The following is a 19,538-nucleotide window of genomic DNA, read 5'->3' as shown; positions in this document are numbered from 1 at the left end:
AGGTCATCTCGGTCTGTATCGCGTGACGTGAGTTCTTGTTAACTTTTAATTTGAATAAGCTATTTTTTTAAACAGGGAAGGTTTCCACTGACAATATTTCCATATCCAAACCGAAAAGTCTCAACAACGTTGAACTGAATGGTGAAGCCATAACAGACCTTGATGTATTGACTCATCATCATGACCATACTCGTTCTAGAGTTTAACAATTCTATAAACCTCTTCTAAAAGCACGCTAGTAACTTTTCTTACAACTCAGCAGTTTGTCTGTCAAGAGATGTGAAAAGATGAACACTATCTCACTTCCGCGAGCGTGCACACTTCCGTAAGATGCTTCTCGTTTTTCATTTTAGGTGTGAATAAACTCATTCTCAATCTCATAACTTATCAAACCCAACAGTCTCACTTTCTCACGCTACCTTGGCTACTTGCTTGGCCTTGGACTGACGAAAGAATGAGGTCTTGGCGGTGAAGAAGGTGAAGTCATCGCTCTCCTCATCCAGGCTGCAGTATCCACTGCTCATGCTGTTGCTGCCGGTCATTTGCGGGGTCGGATCCAGTTTGAGGGACTCGGTGTCCACCTTTCGGTGGGCTTCAGGGGACCAGGTGCAACATTCCAGGCTCCAGGGGTGGGAAGGGATGGTCAGGCTGGAAGCGAGGGGACACAAGTTCAGGTGAAGGGCCAGAGCTCCACATGCACCCGGAAATGATGCTGCGCTGAAACGTCGTTTAGAGAACTCGCGACCGTTGCAACCGGTATCTGATGCTCAGTTCCTGTTTGCACAGGTCACAAACAAGCAGCGGTGAAGTAGTAGTTCTCGTGCACTATTTAGTCGACAGCTCAGTGCATTATTTCTACAGCCATTGAGAGCTCAGCTAGTCCAGGAATTAGCTCAATTTGAAGGAAAGGCATTTCTCTGCACATGAATATATCTTGTTCTGGCACATTGCTACTCACAAATGCTCACGGAGGATTGATGCATGAAATTTCCTGAGCTTTAAAGGTCTCTGTTGCATGGACATTGTGTTGGATATTCCTGAAGCTGGGTGAGAAAGATGCAGGAGTCTTCAGTTCATAGAGAAGCTGCGGCAGCTGCAAGAGCGGAGCCAGAAAATCAACCTGCTTCCTTTTGCCTCGTAGCGACTGAGAAAGCTGAGAAGTGACGTACCGCACCTCCCTCCCTCTCTGTGACACCAGCACTCCCTCTCTCTCTCTCTCTCTCTCTCTCGTTCTACCATCTGTGGTTGGGTCTGTTATCTGCCTACATGCTTACTCAAACACCCTCCCTCTCCACTATCTCTCTTCCTGCATGAAACTGCTCTTTGCGTAACCGATCATACTTCCCAATAAAGAGGGAGAGAAAAGACAGTAAAAGAGAGAGAGGAAGAAAGAGACCTCCACACGTTTAAGAGGTTATTTTGCATAGCACCCGATATGCAAAGTGCATCAGGCACTCCCTAATGGCAGCCGGCATGTAAATGTCACTGTAGCTATCTGCTATATTAATACTGGAAGCTTTTTAATAAATAAAATCCTTATATTTATTTAGGTTCATTTATAAAGCTTTATTGAAAATAAAATATTGTTGTGGCTCTTAACTATTTTATTACACGAGCAATAAGAGACTGGAGTGATAGGAGAGGCATAAAATTGCTGTAGCACAGCGAGGTAGGAAATTGTCAGGCACAATAGTCTATTATACAGTTTAAATGGCTTTTATAATAAAATGTGACCACCACACAATGCAACAACTGACCAATCAGAATAGAGGATTCATTCAGAGAGCAGTGTAATAATATGCTTTTAAAAGCCACAGGTAGACCGTAACAGATCATCATTACGCCTGCAGGGCTGTTCAATAAATAATTCATCAGACTGTAATGCCAATCTTGCCATTCAACTGTACTGCTGTCAGCCATATACCAATAACACAAATGCAGAGAGACCAATCCTTATTTGTTTTGTAACTTACACATTACCTACACAGAAGTATAAATGAAGAGATGCAAAATACTCTAAGTGTGTCTGTTACGTTTTCTTGAAAATGTGCATTTTTATCAATCTATTGGGTTTAGATTCGGTCATTTCACTTTAATGGCAATACAAACTTATTAGTTAGCAATTGAAATGCCTTTTCATGTCACTTTAGTCATTTTACTGGTATTTAACATTTGGCTGTCTTTCACTGCAAAACCCTCTAAGTGCATGCAAGCTTTTTTGGTAAAACTGAGCTCGTACCAAGTCATAGATATATACACTAGATGTCGCCTTGGGGTTCTGAGCATGCGTCAAAACCGTCGCAATCTTAGAACAGTGGTCTTGTCATAGGAAGTATCTAGGTAAAGCTGCTATCTCCGCCTGTACTTCGAATTCATGGACGATGCCGGACTTTTGTGCTGCGTATGGATATTAGGCCTACTAGCACTATGCATTATGGTTAGAAAAAGTAGATTTTCAACATTTTAAAACTTTAATTTTTTTCTTGACCCAATGCTAAATACATGTCTGACTGTTGAAACGAACCAAAAGAAAACGAAGGAAATCGCATTCATGACGATTTATGGTGATTTTATTTCCGTTACACCATTGCCTACAATGCCGCTGATACGGGAATCCCCTGTTTCAAGATGGCGGCTCTGTTTGACGCATTCGGTCCAATGAACTGCCGTAGCCAAGGCAACATCTAGTGTACATATCTATGGTACCAAGTGTGTGCTGAGATCGTAACAAGAGCGTGGTGAGCTTGAACCTGCTTACGTCACGTCGTACCGCAACATCCAACATGAAAATTAAACTGCAGTAGCCACCGTTCAACCTGAAGAGGGCAGCACTCAGACGTTTTTACATTACATATTGTAGCATTGAAGCATACCCAAATGTCAAAAAAAAAAACTCAAATCAATAAACAGCACTAATAAAGCCCCATTCTTATAGATCATTAACTTAAAAAAGTTGGTTTAGGGTTTAGTTACTCTTTAATGGATAACTTTAATTTGAGATGTTTATCAGATTCTGCCAACACAGCTGTATTTCTGAATGGCCCAAGGCCGGGATTTAATAGATTTGGAGCAAAAGTATTTTTTAAAGACGTGCCGAGAGCATATGGTTAATATCATTATCTAATTTTTATTGAGGCAGTGCTTATGGCGGCTTTTGCATCTGAGCTCTTTATATATGATGCTCTACAACTGTACAAAGAAAGAATAACACACCATATCTAAACCATCAAAGAAATGACAAATTTAACCAGAAAGGTCTCACACAGGAACTCCGTAGCCTAATGGAAATAATTAAAAAACTGTCAGGACATAAGATGTACATATGTTCCTCTGGAGGTCAAAATTACAATGATATCTGATCTCTCCCTGCGCCCATCAGGCTTTTGGTCGTAACCTTTGACCCTGACCTTGAGGCATTAGACACAAAGCCCTGCTGTAGCACCAGTACGTTACTTCTAAGAACAGGAGGAAAAACAAAAAAATATGGTCATTACCAAAAACTAAAAAACAAATCAATCTGTAACAACCTAATAATCTCTTATAGATGCCTTATTGTGTGCTTAGCAACTGCTGTTACTATGGTAAAACACACTGGCAATATGCCATCTTAAAATTAGATAACTCATCACTTGTTTTTTCGTGCTTCCTCAAGTCAGTTTCTCCAACACGGAAGCAATTCCTCATAGAGGGAGATGAAAGACAAGAAGAAAGATGTTGCGTCTATAAACGAACGGAGGTTGAAAGCCAATTCGGATTTCCCTTGTCAGCTTATTAGATTCCAATCGAACCCTGTCCTGGGCCACATTTCTACCATTATATTTTATTACATAAGAGGCGTATTGTGTCCTGGACTATATATTAAGTCTATCTCCATACACACTAACCACTGCTGTGGTGTCCAAACAGCACGAGAAGTAAAAACATCATCACTAGCGGCTCATGACAAATGACCTAAAGCTGGCCTTGTGTCACATTATCATAATCAATGAAGGGCTGAACACTTCTTGGGTCGATCGATATCCAAACCCACAGGGGAGAGAGAGGGTTCTCTTTGGTATAAAGTCAATAAATCCCAATTAATTTCCACTAGAGAGCTCAATCTTTTTCCTCAAAAGCGTTCGTAAGGGGTTTACGCAGTTGCCCAGAAAAACTTAATCAATATCACGGATCAAAGTAAAATGGCCGGCACAAAAGTGTGAGGCGTCATCACATACTGTAAAATATGGGTGGAAAGACTTCATTTGTCACTGCTGAATGCAGTTACTATCTCAAGCACAGTACGAAGAGGCCATTTAAGTGTTTATAGTGAGCTTGAGGCATTGTGGGGAATCAATGTCTATGACAATGATAATTCATCTCACATAGGGGTACAAGATGGCACACAAGTATTTTTTAAGTAGATTGCAGAAAGCTTTATCCTTTTCTTTCAATATCGTCCTAAATGCTTGTTCTTGTCATTGGTTTGGTATTGTGCAGATGTTACAATGTGAAAAGCGTAACTAGAGACCTGGATGGATCATCACAGCGACATTCAAGTACCATGCACCAGACTCTGCTTTGGTTACGCAGTGGTGTTAAATGCAGTTAGGATGCGTGTCTGAAATAGCTATAATATTTCTCCACCTCCTTCTCGCACCCACAGTTTCAATGTTTGATGCTGTGCACAGTTTGGAGAAGAACCAGTCTTTACCAATAACCTTTAACAATATATGCATTCCTGTTATTGGCACTTAATATCGATCCCTGCATACTTGGAGCTCTGGATCTTTAGATTGGGAGGTTATAAGATTAGTAACACACATAACAGCTCACTATCATGTGTATGTGTGTGTTTATTTATGCGAGTAAGGCTGTGCTGTTTCCTGGATACCCAAAAGCGCAAAAAAAAACTTAAGAAGATAAATGTTAAAAAAAAAATTTTCTTTTCATTCTCTTCCAGCATATTTTTGAGGTCTTTGTGGAAAGCCCGTCCAGAGCATTTCATTTTACTGGTAAATCTAAAGCAAATTCAGGGTAAAATTAGGCTTGCTGGCTCATTCCTGAAAACCACGCAAGGCTTACTCAGCCATGAAAGGCGTATATGTGTGGACATGGGGAGATTTCATAACTGTTGTTTAGAGATGTAGTAAAGCAGTTTTTTAAACTGATCTGTGTGGGTTGACCTTCTGCATTTTTGTGCAGTAATTTAAAAAAATGAGAGAAGGAGAATGACATAATATAATATATTATTATATAAATATAAAAAAGAATTGGGCTCGATGCCTGAAAGCTGTGCACGCAGCTCATCGATTTTTAGGGCTGGGATATTTAATTGTGCAAATGTGCGTTTTCTCAATTAATGAATTTCAATGAATTATGGTGAAATGCCGCCATATCTAATGCCAGAGGGCGCTCTCATGCAGAAACTCCATTTGTGCCGCAGAAGTACCATTACAAATGCTATTCCAGGAAATGTCTATAAGCATAAATATTATTTACACCGCTGTTCTTCAAATTGTTTCAGGTATTTTCGTGATAATAAAGAATATTTTAAATTATTGTGTTTGACAAATGTTGCTTTTTTAAATGCACGTTATAAACGACTCAAACTCATTGTGATTTTATATTGATAAGGACATCCTAATGAAAAACGCGATGCATCATCACAGCTCTATCGATTTCTCTAGATTCTCTAGCAACAGATATTAAGGGGTGTCACGATTTCGATTTAAATCGAAATCGATCGAAATTAAGTCACACCCTCGAACTTCGAAAAAAAAAATGGGATCGTCGATACTGCAACGCCCCCATGTCACATCCGCTCGGCTTGCCAAGCGGGGGAAAAAACTCTCAGAGATTTATATTTTAAACACGAGGGATGTATTGCTACAACTCCTTGAAATGCATATCATAAACAGGATTACTACCTAGTGATCTGACTTCGGACAGAGCGCAGCTCTCTGCACATGGGCGAGAGTGAGAGAGGCGCCAAGATGCAGCGGGTTAATTAAAAAAAAAGGGATAGTTTGCCTCAGCTCGCATGAAATGCATAAAAATGAACAAATACGTCAGGATTACTACTTTAGTTTATGTTTAGACTTCAGACAGATGCGAGAGCGTGTGCACGTAAGACAGAGAGAGGCGCAGCTGCTTATGATGCGCTGGATTTATTTCAGATCCAGAGTCCAAGACGTGCACATTAAGTCTATGTGCGTGCAAGAAGGACTCCTACAAGCTTTCTTGCGTGAAGCCCACAACCCCCCATGCAAGGAAAAGTACGCAATTTGCATTATAATTTGAAACTATAATAATAATAATAATAATAATAATAATAATAATAATAATAATAATAAATAACAAAGGCATAGTATTTTTATCTTTCAAAAAAAGGAAAAAAGAAATAAATTTAGAATTGAATCGAATTGAATCGTGACCGTAGAACCGAAAATGTAATCGAATCGAGGATTTGGAGAATCGTGACACCCCTAACAGATATAAATAGCTATATAGATACAATATGACTATAAGGCTACTGATGTCATTGGTGACCTCACCAAAAAAGAAAACTGGTTAAATGGAAGAGCGAGTTATTATATTTTACATTTACATTTACATTTACATTTAGTCATTTAGCAGACGCTTTTGTCCAAAGCGACTTACAAGTGAGGTAGACAATAGAAGCAATTATGGCAACATAAGAACAGCAATACATAAGTGCACTGGAAATAGTCTCATCAAGTCCAACACAATATACATAGCCAAGGGTATGTTAGTGGTTTTTTTTTTTTTTTTTTTTTTTAGATAAAGAGGAAGGTAGATAGAGAAAGAGATAAAGAGAAGGGTAACTAAATAAAGATAGTAAATCTGTAATTAGGAAGTTAGGTAATGGTGGAAGAGATGGGTTTTTAGCCGAGTCTTAAAGACAGCTACAGTGTCAGCTGATCGTGTCACGACCGGCAGATCATTCCACAGTTGTGGGACAGTTCCTGAGAAGGTACGCGTTAGTGTTTTCTTCCCTTTTTGAGATGGTACCACAAGTCGTCGCTCGGTGGCAGAGCGCAGTGATCGAGAGGGTACATAAGGCTCTATAAGCAAGCGAAGGTAAGGGGGTGCTGACCCAGTGGTGGTTTTAAAGGCCAGGAGCAGAGCCTTAAATTTGATGCGGGCTGCTATAGGAAGCCAGTGTAACTTGACAAAGAGAGGAGTGACGTGCGCCCTCTTTGGCTCATTGAAGACCACTCTTTTTTTTTGGTGAAAGATCATTATCAAAGTATAATTTTTTTCTTTAATAACACTTATTTTTTATAAGGTACAGTATGGGGTTTTTAGCGGCTTCTAATGGTGAGGTTGTGAATTGCAAGCAACCTCAATTTCGAAACACAATGAGAAGCTACGGTAGCTGCCACAGGACAAAAATATCATAATTTGAGACAATGTAGGGACGAAGTAGACTCTTAATGAAGATTAAAATGTCACATTCAAGGGTTACAATACAGTTCAGTATGCAAGGTCTTTATACACCACTGATAATATAGTTATGTATATTATATTGCATTTTTAAAAGTTAATGAATCTAAAAAATAAGACATGGAATATTTTTTAGCAAAAGTTCACCTAGGAACATTTTCTCATAATTTGCCCTCATGCACTGTCAGAAAAAGTATTCAAAACATGGTCCTTAGCTAGGGTGTACCCCCTTCAAAAAGTACACGTTTGCACTTAAAGAGTTCATATTAGTACCTTAGAGATACATACTGGTACCAAAGAGTGCAAATCAGTACCCTTTGTATACAAAAAGTACATATTAGAACCCTATTAAACTGCACCAGTGACAGCTTGGGACCATTTTTGTGACCTTTTTTCCAGACAGTGTCTGGATGTATATGACTTAAATAAATAAAAAATATATTAATACTGTTGGTTTTCCAGAAACATATAGTTTTGTTTGAAAACACACTGATATCCTTGGGATTTCTTTAATGATGTATGAGCTTTTTTAAATGTAAAATTAATTTTTGGGGTAAACTAAAGAAATTAAGTCATATACATCTGATGGCTTGAGGGTGAGTAAATTATGAGAAAATGTTCTTATACAAGTTAACTACACCTTTAATAAAGTAAAATAATAATCAAACATAGCTGTATAAGACATAAATGACGACATGCAAGATGGCAGAGCTACAGTGTAAACCTGTATTAGAGGCTCATTTTTTATTTGCTCTTGATATCCTCAGCTGCTGTGGTGGCTGCAGGGAGTTTCGGTATACGTGTGTTTGATGTTTGCGTGCATGAGGACAGGAAAAGGAAGTCTATGAGAGATGACAACAGCCTATATCTTCACTACCATACAAGAGACAAAGCCGATGATCCATCCAACAGCTGGGGAAACAAAGCTCACAAACACACTGTCAACAACACTATTATAATCAGTAAACACCCAGAAAATAATAGCTTCTGAAAATGTATTTTTCCTCACAGTGGACTCCAGAGGCTCAATTCAGTTCATCTTAATGATGGCTGGGAGGATGATAAAACTGGAGGTATAAACATGGCTTCAGGGTGGAGAACTGTCTTTGCTAATGGCGGTCTTCCTCTCTCGGGCTTATGTAACTTTTTGACTGTAGGGTGTTGTTGTTACTGATGCTACCATGGGTGAAAAATATTCAGAGGCTAACTGTTAATGCTGATGTTGAGATGAGGTTCTGACACTCTCTGGGGTAATGTTTTCAGGCCAGTGGACTGTGCTTTCTATGCATAATATAAAGGGAAATTAGGGTAATTTGAATTCTCATGAAACAAAGACAAGAAAAGAGAAACAGGGAAGAGAGAGGTTTGTGTAATACACTAGAGATAACAAAAAATGTTTACCCCCCCCCAAAAACAAATAATGAAGTGGAACATTGTAAAATATTCCAGAGATTTTTCATGAAAAGGTAATGTATTTGTTTCCTAAGAATAACAAGAAATGTAACATTCCATAGTTACATTTAACAGTTCGAAGTAGGCATGGGCCGGTATAAGATTCTGGCGGTATGATAACCTTTAGCAAAAATACCACGGTTTCACGGTGTTACGGTTTTGCCATTGCAACACTAAAATGTGTTATTTTTTAAATGCCAGGTAAAAATAAAGCCTTTAAATTATAATATGCTTTCAAAAAATATATAATATTTTTGTAATGTATATTAAATGTAAACATCAAATCAATCACATGACTTAATGATTTAATGAATTTTGTATAAACACAGCTCATACCTTGGAGACGGTATCACAGAATATTTCAGTGGTTTTGAAACCTTGACTGTTTAAAACCTCGGTATACCTTGAAGCCGGTAATCGGCCCATGCCTAGTTCGAAGACATGATTTCTCAGATTTATTTTACCTTTGCATAAACTCACGACATTATCCAGATCTATTCTAAAAGTTAATCATAATGGTAAACAATATAAAGCACCCCTTATGAGGAAGTAACCATATTTTATCATTTTATTGCTTGCATTTCGCACTCTTTCTGGAGCACACAAACTCTAAAAATGCAGGTGTTATTTTCAACCCAGGATTGGGAAAAAAAGGGACCAACCCAGCTGTTGGGTTAAAGAGCACATATTGTCCGATTCACATTTTTAAATTTCCTTTGGTGTGTAAGTGTGTATAAGTACATGTTAAGGATATGCAAAAGGTACAAACCCCAACTGATGACGCAAGTTATTGTCTCCAAAGTAAATCAATTTTCTTGGACTACAAAAAACATGCGGATTGTAGGCAACAGTTTACTTCCTGGGATTGGTGATGTACTCACTGCCTGTAACTTAACTCCTATTAGCATTGCATTTTAAGCTAATCTTTCAAACATGATAACGTCACATTTCCGGCTGACATCAGAGGTTTTCAGACCAATCGCAACGTACCTATTATCTGGCCAATCAGGGACACAGAGCTTTTCAAATATCTGTGTTTCAGGAAGAGCGGGAAATCTGGAGCTACAAAAATGTGGAAAATAATGTGTTTTTTAACCATAAACCACGTAAACACATTGTGTAATACCAAATACACAAAATAACGTTTTTTAGTAATGAAATAGGTTCTCTTTAAAGAACCCCTATTACTTTTGCTAAAACAACTTTATTTTGTGTATTTGGTGTAATGCAATGTCTTTACATGGTTTCCACATACCATACATTATTGTTGCTCCTCTATGTCCCACCTTTCTGAAACGAGTGGATTTCTACAAAGCTCATCGTTTTGAAATGCATGGTGTGCTCATATTGGCCAGCTATCCAGTGTGTTGTGATTGGCCAAATACCTCAAGCGTGTTCCGTAAATGTGACGCTGCAGCTCCCAACCGGAGTTAATATCGTCTTTACCACTTTATCACGAGCCTAAATCTGATCCAGAAAATGCAGATGACCAAGCTGATCAATCAACTTAGAACGTAACAGATTGATAACGTAAAGATACTATAAATAAAACCATGTCTGCATTTGTGATCGTAAAAACGACAAAAGAAACACTACTCCACACTGCTCAAAACCCGTGTTTAAATAGTCAATAGCCTTTCAGACAGTAATTTTGGGTAAATTAGTGCTGTTCACACAAGCAGTGACGTTCCGTCTTTTTACCAGTAAGATATCACACATCAGTATCAAAATACCGGTAAACTCGGAGAGAAAGTGACCTGTGGCGCGCAGTGAGATCAGTGTTGTATTTGTAAACATTGGAGTTATGACTTCATATCCACAGTCCGTATTTTGTTGTTTTCACATCTGTGGCAAATGCTGACGGTCGCTAAGTTGCTCGTGACCAAAAAACATTGCATTAGGCGACGTCAAACAAAACCTGCGTCTTAAACAACAGTACTGTTTGCACATTAGGCTTCACAGAGGGTGTGGTAAGGATGTCGGCAATTCGGCAAATAGATGGTAAGCTGTTTTAAACAACTTTGGTGAAGAGATTTACTAGATTGTTAACTTTAGGTGTGCCAGACTTTTAAGCAGCATGCATGTGGAAACGTCCGTAAACAGTGTGGGGGTAAACACGTCATCTGTATCAAAACGTTATGATTGGCCGAAGCTGTCAGAACGGTCTGACGTCGTCCGTTCCAAATGCCAGTAATCTTTACACTGTAAAAAAATTCCGTAGAAATTGCAGCTGGGTTGCCGGTAACTTACCGTAGATTTAAATTTATGTTTTTTACTGGCAACATTTTGTTCAAAGTTAAATGAAAATTAAACATTTACAAGTCTTTGTCTTTACAGAGTAAAACTAAAAAAACAGCATCAAGCAAAACATTCTGGGAAACAAAATCTGAAACCAAAAACTGAAAAAGGCTGATGATGATTTCTGGTTCCCAGAATGCTTTGCATGAGGCTGTTATTGTATAGTTTTATTCTGTAAAGATAAAGACTTGTTAATATTTAAAATGTATTTAACTTTGAACAAACTCTTGCCAGTAAATAACATAAATGTAAATCTACGGTAAATTACCGGCAACCCAGCTGCAATAACATTGTAATTCTACGGATTTTTTTTACAGTGTATTTTTCATTCACACAGAGTTTACCAGTAAATTACTGGAAATCTTACAACCTCTATCTCTTACAGCACTGATTTACCAGAAAGGTTCTGTCCACACATAACCTGTTAAATGCAATTTACCAGTAAATTACCAATAAAGACTGTATGTGTGAAAGAGACTAGTAGCAAATTCAACAGGCTGTGGAGGAATTATAAAAACGTTGTCGACTTGCTGCGGAAGTAAACTGTTGCCTACAATCTTTGCGTTCATTTATTGTAGTACAAAAAAAGAGATTTTAGTTGGAGATGATAACTCGCATCATCGTAGACTTTGAAATTTGTAACTTTGCAGATTGTTAACATGTACTCAACCAACACAAACACACCAGAAGAAAAATCATGAAAAGTTAAATAGGGGCTCTTTAAAATGACAGAAAATGGTTTATATGTGACCCAATATTGGATTTAAACAACCCAGCGTAGGTTCAATGACATTTTTAGAATAGAATAGAGTAGAATAGATGTGTATTATCTTTGTTTTAAAATAAAAAGTATTTTTGAGTACCAGACATGCCTCTGGTCTGCAGTTTTTTTTTTATTAATATTCTTAGCCATCTTCATACATTGCTGAGACTGGACGAAATCCATTAACATTAAAGGTGAAGCATATAATTTTTCAAAAGGATGTCATTAGATGTTTATTTCCTATGGGTGATATTTTTTCATTCTAGTCTGCACATCCATAAAGGTCCAATTACACATGCACAAATAGTCTGAGAACGGCATTGTAATATAAATTTGTGAATGCCCTTGAGATACACACACACTCCTATCACCGTGGTTCATCTACATAAGGTCAATGGTCCTCCCACAGTCCCCTGGTGTGGCTCTAAAACAGATTTGTTCAAATAGATGCTTCTGGCTGGAAAGGTCTGTGATGTCCCCGTAGTACGAGAGAGGGTGTCTAGCTGACTGCTTATCATTTTAATTAAGTTTAAAAAGCTGTCTGCATTTCCAAAGTCTCTCTGTGCTTACAATGAAGAGTCTGGCAGATGTGTTTGAATGGCAAGATAATTACATTGACTTACACAATGGATGCAACCTGTGTATCTTATATCTGTGTATTCTTAACATTTGTTTCTATTATTTGTGTTTTAATTTCAAAACAGATAAAGAATGAATGACAGATACATGGAATGACACACATTCAATACAGACCACTACGTGTATTAATTAATCTATGTGTAATGGATGTGCATAATTGCAAATAATACTCATTTAGATCCCCTAACATCTGCACTCTCACATAAAAAAGGCATTCACTTGCAAATCACACCGCAGAAGTGCAAAATGGTAAAGGCTAGAGCAGATACAGCTATGAACAAATCTTAAGAAATCTTTATGATGAAAACAGCGTGAGATTTAACAAGAGCTGTATCTCTTCAGCCACAACCGTGCAAACCCCTCTGCATAATATATCTGCACAAGTCTGCCCCCTGTGGTGCTGCTAGGAATGACAGCCAATCGTAAACGGGCTTATAATGCATATATTTCCCCTAATCATTCATTCTGTTCCGATGCATCAAATCAGCAAGACAATCTGTAGTTTCCTGCCTCTTGCAATTATGTGAGATTTCATTTCCGTTGAGAAATACCCATAATGCCCTCTGCTGACAGCTTCCTATTCAACACCTCTCAATCTCTCTGACAGCACAGGCCAGCTGGGTTTGCTTTTTGTCTGACTTAGATGAGTACAAAGAGAGAGGAGAGGCTCGTAAATTAGACGGATAGGCCATAAGAGATATGTTTGACAGAATGTCTCTCTTTACCAATTACTTAGCAGGCAATATGAACACTCTGATGAAAAAGAAGTTGTAGTTTCATGCCCCTTGTCTGCTGAATTTTAGTGTGGTTGAGCTCTAGGTCAGACCAACCCGACATCTTTTAGGATACATTATATACTTTTAAGAGGAACGTTTTAAGATCATCTAGAAACTGGGTCAAAAGTAAGTGTTGTGAGAACAGTGTGCTCCAGGCAGACTAATGCTGCTCTTCTTCAGTCCTAAACCATGCTGTCACTTCATGTGTACCTGGAACCAAACTCCCTGCTATTTTAATCCTCAACCAAGCATCAAAGAACCATTAAAGGCAAATGCTAACGTGTAAAACTATTTACTGGGATCTTTATATTGTCCTTTTCTGACTTTGGAAAATCACAAACATATCACATTAGCATGTATTAAACTTGTACTACTTATTTTATAGAGCTCCCTTGTGGTGTATTTATAGCAAATAATGACTTACCGTCTCCTGATGATCTGTGTTGCCAGGCCTTTGTAAAGTGTTGGTGGGAGACACATTCTCTGTCTGATGGTCTAGTTGGTTGCAGTCCAGCTGCACAAGTCCTTGACACTCCAAATGACATGTGTAGCTGCAGTCTGACGGGTAGAGACAAACAGGGTACACATAGTTAGTAAGAGCCATGAATCACACAGAGAAGAGGCACAGCCTGCCAACACGGTTTCTGTTCCAGAAAAAACACCATGTTTTAAAGAGCTGGAGGAGCTTCAGATCATGTGGTTTATTTAGCGTCAGCCATTTCTACGACTTCTTGAAAGTTACTAGAACTGATAATATATAACAATCTTAAAGGGACACTCTACTTTTTTTGAAAAATGCTCATTTTCCAGCTCCCCTAGAGTTAAATATTTGATTTTTACCATTTTGGAATCCATTCAGCTGATCTCCGCGTCTGGCGCTAGCACTTGTAGCATAGCTTAGCACAATCCACTGAATCTGATTAGACCATTAGCATTGCGCCTAAAAAAAATAACCAAAGAGTTTTGATATTTTTCCTATTTAAAACTTGACTCTTCTGTAGTTACATCGTGTACTAAGATCGACGGAAAATTAACATGGCTCCAGGAGGCGCAATTATTTTACGCACTGCCCGAAAATGGTCCCCTGCCACTGAAAGTTACTAAGGGAACTATTTTCGGCTGCTGCGTAATATCATTGCGCCTGCTGCAGCCATGTAGCGCCAGCAAAATTACACCAAAATGAGAGTATAGTTCCTAGCCATATCTGCCCAGAAAATTGCAACTTTTAATTTTCCGTCAATCTTTGTACACGATGTAACTACAGAAGTGTCAAGTTTTAAACAGGAAAAATATCGAAACTCTTTGGTAATTTTTGAGTGCGATGCTAATGGTCTAATCAGATTCAATGGATTATGTTAAGCTAAAAATGATACCGCCAGACACGGAGATCGGCTGATTCCAAAACAGTAAAAATCACATGTTTAACTCTATGGGAGCTGGAAAATGAGAATATTTTCAAAAAAAGTGGAGCGTCTCTTTAAGCGGCATAAGGCTTTTAGTGGCATCTAGCGGGGAAATTGCAAATTGCAACCAACCTCAATTTCGTAACGCAATGAGAAGCTATGGTAGCTGCCAGGACAAACATATCGTCGTCTGAGACAACGTACGGACGAAATGCGCTCTGTAGAACAGTTTGTCCATTAAGAAACATGACGGCAACTTCCGTGTAAGGGCACCCATGGTGTATCTAGATAAAAACTGCTTGTTTTAAGGTAATAAAAACAATACAGTTCATAATGTAAGGTCTTTATACAATGATAAAATAGTTATGTATATTGTATTGCATTTCTGTCAAGAGATCCTATTAAATGTTACACAATGCACCTTTACATATATAGGGCATCACATCTTTAGGGTAACATTACAATCAAAGAAAGGATTTTTACACTTTTTTGTGTTATGCTTTTAACACATTATGGATGTGTATATATAGTCCTGTGCAAAAGTCTTAGGCCACCATCATCAGCTTTGTTGTTTTAGCAAAGTTTTAATGTCCATCTATATTTATTTTTCACTCGTTTTTAAGTTACAAACAGAAAATACAGGAAATATACACAAAATTAAAAACAATTTCCAGAACTAAATGTCTTCTTCAGGCATCAGTCAGTATTTAGTGTGACCTCTCTTGGCACGAAACACATCTTGAGCTTTTTTGAGAAGACTGAAGTCCTGAAGTCATTCCATTAGAATTAGAAATTAGGATTTAATTTTATTTAAGATTAAGAGATCCTGCAGTTTCCTGCTATTGTTCAAGTGAAAGGGGAGTTTACCCTAAATACTTGACACTTCAGCTTATAATTTTATACTTTTTTTAAACACTACATACACTTTTCCTGTATTTTCGGGTCGTATTCTAATAAAGAGACTGAGAAATAATTATATATGATCACTAAACAATTGCAAAAACAACAAATCTAACGGTAGCATGGTGGCCTAAGAATTTTGCACAGTACTGTATGTTAACATTTGATTCTATGATGTATCAAATGCATTTACTAACATTAATTTAGAGAACCTGTTTGTAAATTGTCAGCGCCAAATTTACATTGATCCAACTAATGCCAACAAACATTCTAAGTTGACTGTTGTATTTTTAATGAATGAGTATTTTGGCATTGGCATTTGTCTGTGTTTGTTAGCGCATATCGGATCAATGTCAATTTGCCTTTGCACATCTAGACACAACATAGACTGTCTAGACCCAACAGCTCTGAGTTGATAGTCTCTCATTTCCTCTTAAAACAGAATGTTTGGTGTATCTTCCATATAAAATTAATAATGTAAAAGAATTCAGTCTTGTGATGTTTGCATACACAAACACATACACAATAATGGCTTTGTTAAGCAGTGCTTTTCATCAGCTATATAGTCTTTAAAAAGGTACAAAAGCTGTCACTGGGCCATACCATATCAAAAATGTAAACTAAAGGGTGCATATTAATACCTCAGAGGTCCATATTAGTACCTCAAAGATACATACTGGTACCTCAAAAGTACATATCTGTATGGTAGCTATTGGGACTTTTTTAAAGGGTACCTGAAATGACAACTTTTGTATCTTTATTTTGTGTATTTCATCTACAGAGGCTTGTTTACAAGATTACACTTACTATTTGCTCATTGACAAAATGTTAAATGCACTTTCATTTGGAAGTCACTTTGGATAAAGTCATCTGCTAAATAAATACATTTCTATTCATTCAATCTCATCTTATAAATAAATTTTTAATAAATGAAATGATTAAATGAAAAATCAGACAACCTTCATTTTAATCAGTTTTATCAAGCTATAACCTTCATTACAGTGATACCTGCTGTGCTTTTTAAAATGATGGTTGTGTGTGGCTCCATCTAGTGTCTGATACTATAAAATATTGCATGTTTTTTTTTTTTTGGAAGAACAGTAAGGTTTTGAGGATTAGATTTAATTTGCTTTACTTGAATCTTGCATTTTTTTCTCAAATAATAAAAATACAGATTTAAGAATATCAGCCTTAGCTGAGATTATTGCATAAAAAAATGTAATGATAAAATAATGTCAATCAACAGATGGCGCCAAAGTGCACCTTTAAAAGTTAATGGAGACCAATGAAAGGTTATTAAAAGGCCTGGAACAGACTGCTGCTGCTTAATGCCTGCCAAGAAACTTTTCATTAACACCAGCATTCATTTCCTTCCCCATATGCCCATCCAGACATTTTTCCATATAGCTTTGGAAAGCTAAGAGTTTCTCACATCATCAAGCATCATCATAACAAAGAGCAAAATGACCTCAGATCAGTGCAGACTTCAAATTCAACAATTCCCAAGCATTCATATTCACTGCTCGCCACCGCATGGTAACCATGGAAACGTCACGGAAACCCACTGGTTGTGTTCCTGCAAAGGCTGAGCGTTATTTTACATGACATTACATCCTGCAGTGAGAGCTGAACAGCTATCGACTTTCATATGTGGCAAGCGCTTCTTCTCCTCCATCAGTTTACATTACAACATAATAACACAAAGGCCAATGTGTTCACCTTTTGTTTTGGGTTTAAAACACAGTCTGATGTTGTGTATCTGTCTTCACACACAGCAATATCACAGGTGAAGCACAATGTGGGTGACAGATGTCAACTGATTGATTATCAGCACATTGATTATCAGGGCCAAACACATGTGGGGAAGAGCAGGGAGGTGCACATCTCCTTGAATGGAGATTAGGAACGCAAAAAGTCCCACAAAACACAGATAACAACACAAATGGAAAAAGGACATCACATACTTTTGTGCGTCACAGCAGCCATGCCAAAACATCGTTTTTTTTAGGGGAGTGTACAAGCGTGACTCTGAGAAAGAGTGTCCAAACCAAACACACTGATTCAGGGTTAGGAAATGCATTATGGGAGGAGGTGAGGCTTCCGTCCGGCTGTGCCTCTCACCTTCAACCTTTAGCTTGATATCAACAGTGCAGTTTAATGCGACACCCTGATAACACAGCAATACTATAAACAGTTTTTAAAGAAAAGAGTTAGTTAGTTAGATGCTAAAATGTCGATATTCTCACATGAGGCACACTCCTGCAGCCGAGGATTAAATATTAAAATGTCTTGACCTTGGCATGCTAAACACAATGAACATATGCTTGCTACACCCACTCCCTCTTCATCTTCATATGCCCTTACTGCATTGCGCTTTGAACCCGCTGACCCAGATTAATGCGAGGAGCGAGCCGCCAAGGGCTAATTACTGACCGTCAGCTTCTGGGGTTACAGACAGTAAGGAGCAAGATAAGCCGAGATTTAATAGCTCTTTGGAAGCGTCAGTGTGGAGGTTAATACAATATGCTTGTAATGTTCACGACTGACCAGGCAGAATACGATTAAAGGTGTATTTTAAGATGAAAGATAAGAGATTGTCTGTCTGGTATATATGCCTATCCAAAGTAAGTTCACAAGTTTAAAGGGGCGGTGAATTAGTCGATTTTATTGTTTTATACTGTTGCCTGATGTCTACTTCTGAAGTCCGCGTGGTTTTTACATTCAAAAACATCAAAAACAATAAGTAATAGGCTATTTTGTAACATAGATTAGTGGCTGTCTGGAGAAATGGTTCGTTTGAAGGGGCGGGCCGCATTGAAGACCTGGACGTAAACACCCACTGCTATGATTGGACGTCTTCGTTCCCCGTCATTACATGTGGGGAAATGTTTTAAAAACATTAATGTGATAAAAATAGCAGCCGAACACAAATATGTTTGAGCCACAAAAGATTCTGGGTGCTAAATATGATACGCATAAATGACAATACGTATATTAAAGTAGAAACAAAACTCGACGTGACTAAATTACCGTATACAACACAGTAAGCGCGCATCAGAATCTAAACTGCGGCTAATAAATCCTTATCAATAACTTTGTATAATTCGATTGTGCTTGTGAGGTTGCTTTTACATTCACGTAATGTTAAATACCACAGTTATATGATAAAAAATAAGCTTTGTTGAGTGTTTGACCTTTCAAACGTAACTCGCCTAAATTACCGTATACAACACAGTAAACGGGCATCAGAATCTAAACTGCGGCTGATAAATCCTTCTTTATAAATAACACTGTATATTTCTACCGTTAAATTACAGTCGTGTTGTTAAGTGGTGTATCTTTATTAATCGTTTAATGTTTTTAGTACATTAAAACGGTCAAACATACGTGTTTAGACACGGATGTTACAACAGACATATCAAGCGATCTCTTCTAACAAAGCAATAGTGAAACGCAGTAACTTAAATAAAGTAAAATGTCTTACTGTGTATAATGCTGTGTCATTGTTGTCAGATCCAATATAAGTGGTGCTTTTAATCACAGTCTCTCTGCAAATCCAGCATCGACTTCTTTCCAAATAAATCCGTGTACACAAAGTTAACAAACACTCCCCACACGAGCTGGAACTTCTTAAAAAGCAAACTTTTTCCAGGCATTTAATGTTATGTTCCAAGCCTCTGAATTAAAGTATTTAGCTTCTGTGTTGTTCCCACGCGGTTCTTCCACAACCGAAAATGCGTTTCCAGTCTTTCATAACAGATCACCGCGTCAAAATAAAAGTCTCTCAGAAAAAATGTATTTAAAAGTCATTTTGGTTACATTTGTCAATCTTTAAAGACATATTTACTTGTTGAGACACAC

The 19,538-nt window shown here is 37.8% G+C and overlaps 1 protein-coding gene across 3 annotated transcripts in view; it reads right to left on the bottom strand.

Moving 5' to 3' along the window:
• rassf5 (Ras association domain family member 5) overlaps positions 1–19,538 on the bottom strand; it is a 54,575-nt gene that overhangs the window by 16,409 nt on the left and 18,628 nt on the right. For 2 of the 3 annotated variants that reach the window (XM_065241429.1, XM_065241430.1), the window contains exon 2: positions 13,799–13,932. In XM_065241429.1, the coding sequence (XP_065097501.1) occupies positions 13,799–13,932 (134 nt within the window). Of the gene's footprint in view, positions 1–419; positions 1,217–13,798; positions 13,933–19,538 lie in introns of those variants that run through there. The other variant, XM_065241431.2, reaches the window with a different exon arrangement.

The sequence above is a fragment of the Paramisgurnus dabryanus genome, chromosome 14 (genome assembly GCF_030506205.2).
Source record: "Paramisgurnus dabryanus chromosome 14, PD_genome_1.1, whole genome shotgun sequence".
Classification (NCBI taxonomy): Eukaryota; Metazoa; Chordata; class Actinopteri; order Cypriniformes; family Cobitidae; genus Paramisgurnus; species Paramisgurnus dabryanus.
The sequence above is the reverse complement of the archived record's forward strand: the minus strand, read 5'-3'. Positions and strand labels throughout refer to the sequence as shown.